The sequence below is a fragment of the Cinclus cinclus genome, chromosome 10 (genome assembly GCF_963662255.1).
Source record: "Cinclus cinclus chromosome 10, bCinCin1.1, whole genome shotgun sequence".
In the NCBI taxonomy this organism is placed as follows: Eukaryota; Metazoa; Chordata; class Aves; order Passeriformes; family Cinclidae; genus Cinclus; species Cinclus cinclus.
In genome coordinates, this window is record NC_085055.1 from 22,385,728 (window position 1) to 22,395,878 (window position 10,151).

General features: G+C 56.3%; 1 protein-coding gene across 1 annotated transcript in view; it reads left to right on the top strand.

Annotated features, from left to right (window-relative positions):
• KIF1A (kinesin family member 1A) overlaps positions 1 to 8,668 on the top strand; it is a 32,811-nt gene extending 24,143 nt beyond the window's left edge. The window contains 14 exon segments of the mRNA XM_062498790.1: positions 851 to 981; positions 1,841 to 1,869; positions 4,760 to 4,872; positions 5,101 to 5,155; positions 5,158 to 5,233; positions 5,372 to 5,433; positions 5,544 to 5,689; positions 5,942 to 6,154; positions 6,303 to 6,380; positions 6,680 to 6,804; positions 6,937 to 7,083; positions 7,199 to 7,391; positions 7,467 to 7,585; positions 8,626 to 8,668. Coding sequence (XP_062354774.1) covers positions 851 to 981; positions 1,841 to 1,869; positions 4,760 to 4,872; positions 5,101 to 5,155; positions 5,158 to 5,233; positions 5,372 to 5,433; positions 5,544 to 5,689; positions 5,942 to 6,154; positions 6,303 to 6,380; positions 6,680 to 6,804; positions 6,937 to 7,083; positions 7,199 to 7,391; positions 7,467 to 7,585; positions 8,626 to 8,668 — 1,530 coding nt within the window.
• The last annotated feature ends 1,483 nt before the right edge of the window (positions 8,669 to 10,151 follow it).

Here is a 10,151-nt window from a genome sequence, read left to right on the forward strand (position 1 = left end):
GCTCTTGACCCTTCTGCTGACCCACTGCTGCCTTGAGGAAGGGTTTTTCTGAAGCTGCACAGGGTCTTGGGCTACAGGGCTGCCAACCCCCTTCCTCCTCCTCCCCAAGGCCTTGCTGTGCTGGGGAGGGCACTAAAGGGAATTTGTGTGTGGGTCCTGCTCTCTGGTGCTGGCTGTGATGGGCTGGCACAGGGTGGCAGTTGGTGCTGGTGCCAGGAGGATATCCCAACTCCATGGCTAGAGGGGAGGGCTATTTGTCCTGTGTCCCAGCAAAATTGCTGGAAAGGCCACTTGGCACCCATGGCAGATCCCTATCTGTGTGTAAGTGTTGCAAGAAAGCTATTCCCACCTACTGTGGGTGACTTCAGGGATGCCCATCCTTTGCTGCCTATCACAGGGGGCTGTGATAGAACCAGAGAGTGGTTTGGGCTGAAAGGGACTTTAAAGATAATCACATTCCAAACCTCCTGCTATGGGCAGGGACACCTTCCACTAGACCACGTTGTTAAAGGTGCTCCCACTGTAGGTTAGACAGGGTGTGAAAGAAGTGGGATCAGAAGATTTTTATCTCCAAGATCTTCCCGTGTGAGTCCTGCAGTGGCAGGGGAAGTCATGGGTATGGAGGGCAGAGCTCTCTTCTGCACTGGTGGAACTCGGGGGCTCGTGGGGGTCTCTGGCCAGAATGTGTGCATGCAGGCTGCTGTGACAAGGCAGGGATGGTCGTTGACAGCACTGGGAGCAGCAGGACTGGTCCTCAGCTGTGTGTTGCGGTCATTGGTGTAGGAACATCCTGGCAAGGAATGGGGACCACTTTTTCCTTCCTCTGCTTTGTGATCACCACTGTCCCAAGGAGGCCTGTCCCAAGGCAAGGTGTTTTGGGGAGAATTATGGGGGTCTGGATAGGATCTGGTACCTTGAGCGCTCTCAGGGCAGCTCCTGGACATGGCAGAGCAACCTGCACAGAGTATCTGGGCAGCAGAGGTGAGTCCTGGGGTCAGCACGCGTGCAAGTGTCAGACCAGGAGACTTTGTCACAGCCTTGGGGATGCAGAAGGAGGCCAGATGGGGATGGTCAGATGAGGAGGAGTGGTGGTGGTTTTTTTGCTAGGAGCTGGGTGGCTGTGGCACCCGCAGGCTCTTGGGGCTGCATATTTTTTTTGTCAGCTCCTGATCTGTTTGTCTGGTCCTAGATGCAGCCATGTGGAACCTTCAGCACGCCTAAGGCAGCCTGCAGGAGGGATGTGCCTCCTGCTCTGCCTTCCACCCCTTGAGTCCTGCAGGACAAGGGGACATGGCTCGGGCTGGCAGGATACTTGGGGTGTGGAGAGAAGCATGGAGACTGTGGGACCCATTTGGGGGCACAGACCAGTGCACGTGTCACATCTGTCCCACATCTATTCCATGGAGCCTGCCCGTGGTGAGGCAGGGGGAGGAGGGTGTGGCTAGCTGCAATGCCCCCCACTTCCACTCCACATGCAGACATGCATGCTTCACCCTGCAGCTGCGAGGACAGGCAGAAGGAAGGCAGAGAGCAGAGCCAGTGCCCACTTCACCCTCCTCCCAGCCGCTTGCGCTCCCCGCTTTGCTGCCTTGTGCCACGCAGCCTCCATTGCCTGGAGCAGCCCTGGCTTCCCCTCTGCAGCCTCCCCAGCGCCCCGGAGGCACTCAGGAAGAGGCTGGGAGAGTGGTTCAGCTCTCTCCTCAGCACGCACCCATCCCTGCATCGAGCGCCCAGGGCAGAGACACGGGGGGCAGTGCCTGGTGTTCCCCCCTCGCTTCCCTCAGCTGCTACTGCCCATCTAAGCCCACACTAACCATGTGATTGTTTTGTGTTTTCGCAGGCAGTTTCTTGATTCGGATATGCCTAGGTATTATTTGTTTCCATTGGTTTTTTTCCACCCCTTCTTGTTCTCTCCTTTCTTTCTTTCTTTCTACCCCCTTGCCTCGGCACGCTCACATCCCGCCAGAGGCAGCACTTGGACATCCAGCCCCTCATCCCTTCACACGCCCCATCCCTTCTCCCTCCTGCGCTGGCACCTCTTGCTCACTCGACCCCTTTTGCTGTTCGTTTGGGCCACGCTCTGGCTGGCTGCCGCTCCCCCTCGCACGCCTGCGTCTCCATTGCCTGATTTGGGTTTTATTCTTGCTTTTCGACTTTGCTACTCTCCCATCTTTTCTGGCATCTGGCACTGAGTGTGCCGGTCCCTCCATTGTCTCCCATCCTAGCACCAGCTCAGCCCCTGGTTCTGCTTGGAGTAGCTGCAGGGCTGGTGAGGACAGTGGAAGTTTTGGGGCTTGTCCTGCCCTTCCCTGAGCAGCTGGTAACGACAGCAGCGCTGCAGTTGGTGTGGCAGCAGCTGCCCACCCTGTGCACGGTTGTCCTGTGTGTGTAGGTGTGGTATATGGGCAGCACCTGTGTGTCTGTATGCAGGTGTGACAGTGCATATGTGGCACAGACTGTTGTATCCCTGTGCAAAGGGACAATGGCTGTTTTGGGGACTCCATGCTTCAGCTGGAAGCTCTGGGTGAGCCTGGCATATGTGCGAGAGGTGCCAGATTTGTGAATGTGCCACCAGCCTCTGGATGGAAGCATTGTTGAGGCCTCAGGGAAGCCCACCACTGTGGCCCATGGCAAAAGAAGAGGGGTGTGTGCCTGGGGGACAAGGAATGGAGTGTCCCAAGTCCTGGCACATAACTTGGTGCCTGAAGGTTGTCCTCCCTACAGCAACTCAAAACTGGTCGTTGCTCAGAGATGTCCGAGGGCAGAGCTGTCCCTGCAGCAGCGTTCTGTCCCCTCCCAGGGCGCAGGAAAGTGGATACAGCATTGATCCAACCCCCCACTTCATGAGAGGTGGGTTCACACTGGCGCTGCCTATGGTCTCTCAGCACAGTGATGCTTTCCTTGTGGACCAGGGGATGGCCAAGAAGTCACCTGCTGTGTGAGTGGCAGTGGGATAGATCATCCTCCAGCTGGCATTGTCTCAGGGGACTGCACTGGTGGGAGCTCCTTGCCCTGGGATGGCATAAGGCAGAGTTAAGGGCACAGGGAACACATGTGCTTTTTTTCCCAGCTGCTGGACTATGAGGAAAGTGGGAGGCAGAGGGTTTTCACCCAGGCTGGTAAGCCTCTGTCTGCCCTCACTGAGCTCCTTTTGGTTCCTATTTTGGGTTCAGCCAGGCTGGAGCTCCCTTGGCCAGCGGTGCTATTATGTGCGAGTCCCTTCAAGAGGGGGCTCTTCTGACCTGTCGTTTTTCTGTGTGTGTACATGTGTGTGTTTGTCCTTGGGTCACCTTCCACTTATAGCATTTCGCTGGGAAATGACACTAGGTATTTCACGCGCACCTGCTCGGTCTGGTCCCCTCCTGCTTTTCTCTTTTTCCCCCTTTGCCTCCTCCCTTTGCTTTTTGCTCTTTCTCCCCTCCCCTGAGGCTCCTCTTTTCCCTCCTCCTCCTCCTCCTCCCTCCTCCTCCTCCTTGGGAGCCCTCTTTTCTTAAGCAACCCGTGTCTGCCAAAGCAATCCTTCGCCTTGGCTGTGTCTCGCGCTGGTGGGGTTATGTATTTTGTACACCTTTTGAAAGCATCCTCTCCCTCTTCTTCCAACATGGGGGAAATTGCAGTCGAGAACCTCTCCCCTACACCTGCTGGCTGCCCTGGCTCTTGTTAAAATTGCTCCTCAGCCACCTGGATGCTGCTTCAGGGACGTGCTGAAGTGTTCTCATTGAGATATGGCTGAACCACAGTTTCCTGAGGATGCTCAGGCAGGAGCCGGGGCCGCAGCAGCTCTGGGCGGTTTTGGGGAGTGGGTGTACCATAAAGCCAAGGCTGACCTGTGAGGGAGCCCAGGAGTGGTGCAGGGGGTGAAATGGGATCCCCCATGCTCTCTCACCAGAGCCACTTCCTGCTTCCTTGCCCTTGGTTTCTCAACCCAAGGAGGGCAGCTACCACACTTGATCTGGGTGAGCTGTACTATCCTCTCTGGGATCCTGTATGCATGGGTGAGTGGGACCAGGTGTCCCCTGCTCCTTTTCCCAGCCTGGGAGCCATGGAAAACACAGCAAGGGGCCTGAGGCAGCAGAGTGGGAATGGGGCTGGCAATGAGGGTAGAGCAAGAGCCAGGGGAGACAGCCTGACAGGGGCCCAGCCACCAAATCACGATCCCCAGCTTCTCAGTGGGGCCCAGGCTGGAAGACAGGGGCAGCCCTGGGGAAGGGGGACCTGGCTGGTGGAGGGGCTATGCTCCCAGAGGTGGGCTGGCAGCACACCCCCAGTGCTGAGCATCCTCCCTCCTTTCCCTTCTGGCCATCATTACCCAAATGGTGACAGCCGCTCCTGGCAGGTAACTGGGAGGTGCTGTGCCCCAGACTGGATGGTGGGGGACTGGCCTGGGTGCACTGCGTGTGGCAACCCCTGCTCTGAACACAGGGGTGGGGCATGAACCCTCCTTTGCCTTCCTAGCTGCTCTGCCTTGCCTGCACCCTATCTGAGCCCCCCACTCCCGCGGTCTCTCCTCCCCAAAAACCCTGGTCCATTGGCCATTTCAAGGGTGCCGTGTCCTCTTCCCACCATGCCTTGTGCTCTTTGCCTTGAGCCTGTGTCCTCTGGAGTGGCTGTCCCCATCTGTCCCCACTGCGCATGCATGTCTGTGTGTCCTTGCAGGCCTGCTGCAGCGCTGTGGGGGGACAATGACATCTCCTTGCTTGCCTGCCAGGGGTTCCAGGGAGGTTGTTTTACTGGCCCTGCTGGGTTTTTTTGGCAGGACTTTCCTACCAGTTTGAGGCGGCGTGGGATAGCTCCATGCACAACTCACTGCTGCTCAATCGTGTCACCCCTTACCGGGAGAAGATCTACATCACCCTGTCAGCTTACATCGAGGCAAGGACCTTGGTTGGGGTCACTATACATCAACAAAGTCTGGTATTTCCCCTGCTGTTGGCATGCAGCCAGCGTGAGCACTTCCTTAGCTAGTGCTTATGGGATGCAGGGTTCAACCTGGTGCTTGTGGGACCCCGGGACTGGAACCTGCTGGACACAGGGGTGGGAGAGACCTGCTGGGCTGCCACCCTGCAACACCCCTGATGCCTCCCTCTGCCCCTACTGCAGATGGAGAACTGCACTCAGCCTGCCGTCATCACCAAAGACTTCTGCATGGTTTTCTACTCCGGGATGCCAAACTTCCTGCCTCACGCTCCATCCGCAATCTTTTTGGCAGCGGCAGCCTGCGAGCTTCTGAGAGGTACCAGGATGCTCCTGTTGGGGACAGAAGAGACATCACCTAGGGATGCTTTTCTAGGGCATCCCAGCAGCCTGGCTAAAAAGAACTGGGGTGGGAGGATGGGACAAAGCCAGTAATGTTTCATCTCTCTGCTCACAGCAACCGTGTAACAGGAGTCTATGAGCTCAGCCTCTGCCGCGTGGCTGATGCCGGCAGCCCAGGTGGGTGCCATGCCTCAGCCTGGGCATTCAGCTGGGGCAGGGGGGCACAGCCAGCCCTTTGGGTTAGGGGCTGTGTGTCTGGCCCCCCAGCCGTGCGTCTGTGCCCACAGGCATGCAGAGAAGGCGCCGGCGTGTGCTGGACACCTCTGTAGCCTATGTCCGGGGAGAGGAGAACCTGGCTGGCTGGCGGCCCCGCAGTGACAGCCTCATCCTTGACCATCAGTGGGAGCTGGAGAAACTCAGCCTTCTGCAAGAAGTGAGAGTCTGGGCTGGAAATGGGCAGAAACAGTGCAATTCACAGCTCCACTGGTGCTGGGGGGATTCCCTGCCCTGGATGGCACAGCCATCTTGGTTGTGGGAGGAGGAAGGGATGGGGCTGTGCTGCCAGTACTCCTGTGCATGGCTGCTAGCCAGGCCCCAGATGATCCAAACCTAATGGGTAAATGGGGTTAAGGGGGCCTGGGTATGGGGGAAAGGGCCACCCCTGAGCCTGGGTGCCTGTGTCCAGGTGGAGAAGACAAGACACTACCTGTTACTGCGTGAGAAGCTGGAGACAACCCAGCGCCTGGGCATGGAGACCCTGTCCCCCTGCTCCAGTGAGGATTCTGAGTCCCGAAGCACCTCCTGCATCTCCTCCCCTCTCTCTGCTGACGGGGCACCTGAAGGCCACACGTCTCCCCCTGAGACCCCCAGCGAGAGGCAGAAGGAGCTGGCTGTGAAGGTAGCATCCTGCAGCAAGCCCAGCTTGCAGGGATGAAGCCAGGAAGCAGCTTCCACAGGGTGGCTGGGGGTTGTGATGGGAGAAAGTCCAAGAAGAGTGGGAGGTGGGATGTGCCTCATGTCCCACTGTCCTCCTCCTCTCTCTGCAGTGCTTGCGCTTGCTGACGCACACCTTCAACAGGGAATACAGCCACAGCCACGTCTGCATTAGCGCCAGTGAGAGCAAGGTACTGCTTCTGCCCCAGGCTCTGCTGGGCTGCTGGGGCCAAGGGGGGATGTGTGGCTGGCAGGGGAATGGCTGGGTGGGGGCCAGATGGGCACTATGGCACAAGTCATGCCTCCTCTGAGGTGTCTGCTCCCTGTACTTGCTCTGTTTTTTCCCAGAACTGATGGCTCACAGGACTGTGCCAAGGAGAGGACCCTGCCAGCCAGGGGCCTTGCCTCTCCCTGTCTGAGCAGGGCCTGGTCCTTTGCATGTGGCTGGCTTTGTGCAGAAACTTTAGTTCACACCTCTACTACTCCACAGCTGTCTGAAATGTCCGTGACCTTGATGAGAGACCCTTCCATGCCAGCTCTTGGGGTCACCACTCTCACCCCCTCCTCAACCTGTCCATCACTGGTGGAAGGATGTTACAATGCCATGGAGGTCAGGTAAGAGGCTGGCTGGGAGGTTCTGGTGACATATCCCAAGCAGAGCAGCTGTATCACTGGGATGCAGTCCTTATCTATGGATGCTCCCTAGCCATCCTTCTCCCTACATTCCATCCTCTCCTCCTTCCCCAGACCCCCCCAGGTTTCCTCCAGGGCAGAGAGCCCCGATCTGGAGACTGTGGTGGAAGGAGAGCTGAAGAAGTCCCCAGCCCGCCGGCCGGAGGAGGAGAAGGAGCCCCAACGGTTGCTGGTGCCTGACATCCAGGAGATTCGAGTCAGGTAGGAGCAACTGGGGCAGCCAGCAAGTGGAGCACCTATGGCAGGGGGTCCATACCCTACCACTGCCACCTCCTCATGGTCTGTATCCCACCCCTTTCCTTGACCCCTTCTGCAGTCCCATCGTCTCCAAAAAGGGCTACTTGCATTTCCTGGAGCCTCACACCAACGGATGGGTGAAACGCTTTGTGGTGGTCCGGCGTCCATACGTCTATATCTACAACTCGGACAAGGATGCAGTCGAGAGGGCCATTCTAAACCTCTCCAAGGCCCAGGTGGAGTACAGTGAGGACCAGCAGGCCATGCTCAAGGTAGGGCACTGGGAGCCAGTCCCACTCCACACACCCCACTGAGTGAAGGACTAAGCTCTGGCTCTCCCCTCGCAGACCCCAAACACGTTTGCGGTGTGCACAGAGCACCGGGGCATCTTGCTGCAGGCAAGCAGTGACAAAGACATGCACGACTGGCTCTATGCTTTCAACCCTCTCCTGGCTGGATCCATAAGGTACCAGGGGCAGCTGGGGGAAGGGGGATGCAGAGCAGCCATTGCTGGGAGGGGGCTGCAGGCTCCCAGCGCTCTCCCTCCCAGGTGTGGGGTGCACCTCCTGTGCAGAGCTGTGCCTGGACAGCCTTTTGGCTGGCAAAATTTGGACCATATTAATTTTGAATTCAGCTCATCCCCATTTAAATGCTTCAGTTTAGGGCCAGATTCCAGGTGGTACAGAGGTGGTTTTGTGCTGAGCTCAAAGCAGCACCCATGCTTGATGGTAGGGCCACTGGCCTGTCACTGTTCTTGAGACCATCCCACAGAGTTTTTGAGACTGTTAAGGAACCTTTCCTGTCTGACCATCCAGGAGCCACTCTGGAAGTCACACATGCACCACCTGAGCTGGGACTCAGGCCCCTTCACAGCAGGTGGTTCCAGTGAGCCAACAGGGGCCTTGCTTGACTTCCTACACTCACCACACACACTCAGACAAGGTTTCCTAACTGGTTCAGTCACAAGTTTCCCATAGCAGAGTCTCAGACATCTCGATCCTTAAAATAACTTAATCGTGGTACAGTAAAAAAATTAACAGCTGGAGCTGGCTGCCTTTGAGAAAGGACCCCGAACAAAGGAAACCCTGGGCTTTTGCACCCTCTTAGTCTAAGGGCACAAAATGTCCTTCACCTGGCTGTGCTGCAGTTCCCTGTGCCCTTTGTTATGCAAACGATTGGCAGTTCAGACACTCTTGCCTCAGGGCCTCAGGCTCCCACCCCTGCAGCTCAAATCATAGCTGCACACCATGCTACCTGCACTAAATGTTTTCATTCCTCAACAAACCATCTCATGGACTTCTTGAGATCACCTCAAGTGGCAGGACTAGGGGAATAGGAATAAATGCACATAAATCTGTGTGCTGTGGCTAAAGAGATTTTGATTCTGTATCTCTCCAGCTGTCTGGATTCAAGTATCAGCCTGGAGGTAGGACACTGAACCTGGGAGTCCATACCTCTCCTTGTCCACATCTCTTAACACCTTTTGTCCCTTGTTTTCCAAATCAGATCCAAGCTGTCCAGAAGGAGAACAGCCCAGATGAGAATCTAACCTGAAAAACACCCTCCACCTCATCCGTCTGCCAACAGGATCAAGATAGCTGATTCTGTCTGAAGACTCCCCATGTTAATATCTGATCTTTCACACCATCTGCTGCCCCAGCTCTCCGCTCCATGGAAGGATCTGTCTTGATTCACAGCTTCACAGGGGAAACTCACTTCTGTTTGTAGCTGCAAAAGCCTGGACCCGCCTGGGCAGGATTCCTTGTGCACGTGCCATCTTCTGCCTGTCCCTCCGTGGGTGACCTTCATATCACACCATCTAGCGTTCCAAAAAAGGTCCCTATCAGAGGGGAGGGAGTGAGAAGGGTGGTTTTGGCTAAAAGCTGGTCTTTGATCTAGAGAGATGGGAATGCAGTAAAGCTCAGAGCTGGGAGAGCAGGAGGAATTGCCCTCAGGCGAAGGGAAAGTGGTAATTTAGATGTGGGGTTTCCCTAATTTACCGGTGTTTCTGCAAGAGACAGCAGAGTAAGATCAGGTGTCAGTACTTCAAGATTATATTTATAAAGTATTTATTTCTATTTACATCACAAAAATCCCCTAAGTTGAGTCCTGGCCCCCCCAGCCAATGCCTCCCCCAGGCAGGGGAGAGCCTTGGTAGTGGGCTGGGGTTCCGGAGATGCCTTCCCCGGGACATCCCTGGCACAGCTCTCACCCTCATTCTATGCCCTTCCCCAACTATTTGCTTTGCCTTCCCCTACAGCTGAAACTACTTTTCCCCTGAGCAGTGGCCAGACAGCCCACAGTGTCTTCCCAAAGAAGGCAATTCCTACCTGTCCCATCTACCTCTGGAAGGCAGGAGCCCACAGTCTCAACTGGCCAGGGCACCCATGTCCCTGCAGATGGGTCACTGCACTTTGGAGCTTGGTCCTACTGGAGGGAAAAGGAGAGCTCTGGGTATGGCTCTTTCTGTCACCCCATGCTGGGCTACCCTTTCCAACCAAAAGCACTTGGGCCACCTCCACTATCCCAGCCTGGGACCCCCAGGTGTCTCATCCAAAGGGATTTCCACTCTTAGGGCAGGATGCCAAGGATCCCAATCCTGCAGGGAGTGTGGAGGTTCAGGCGGAATGGGAAAATTCCCCAGGAGCCACGACTAGGAATGACCATCAGGATCCTTCTTGCTCTTTCCCAAAAGGGCTTGCACATCCCTTCTTCTCCCAGCAGGATGACAGACTCAAAGCAGATCAAAGGGTGTCAGGGTGGGGATGGGGCTTCTTTTTTCTGTTCCAGCTGATGTTTTCTCACTCTTCCTCTGCTGCAGAAGCGAGCACCCACCTCCCCCCACCCTGCTTCCATCACCATGTTAATCTGGGCGCTTCCTGCATTGGAGGTGTTTTTGCTGAAAAGACCTCCTTCAGCCATCACTGCTTCCCACCTCCTCCAGCAGCAGCTCTCCCTCTCTCTTCTCCCATCTCATGGTTCGATGTTTTTGTTCAGGGCTTCCCAAGTGGCCAGCAGCATCTGGCACAGCT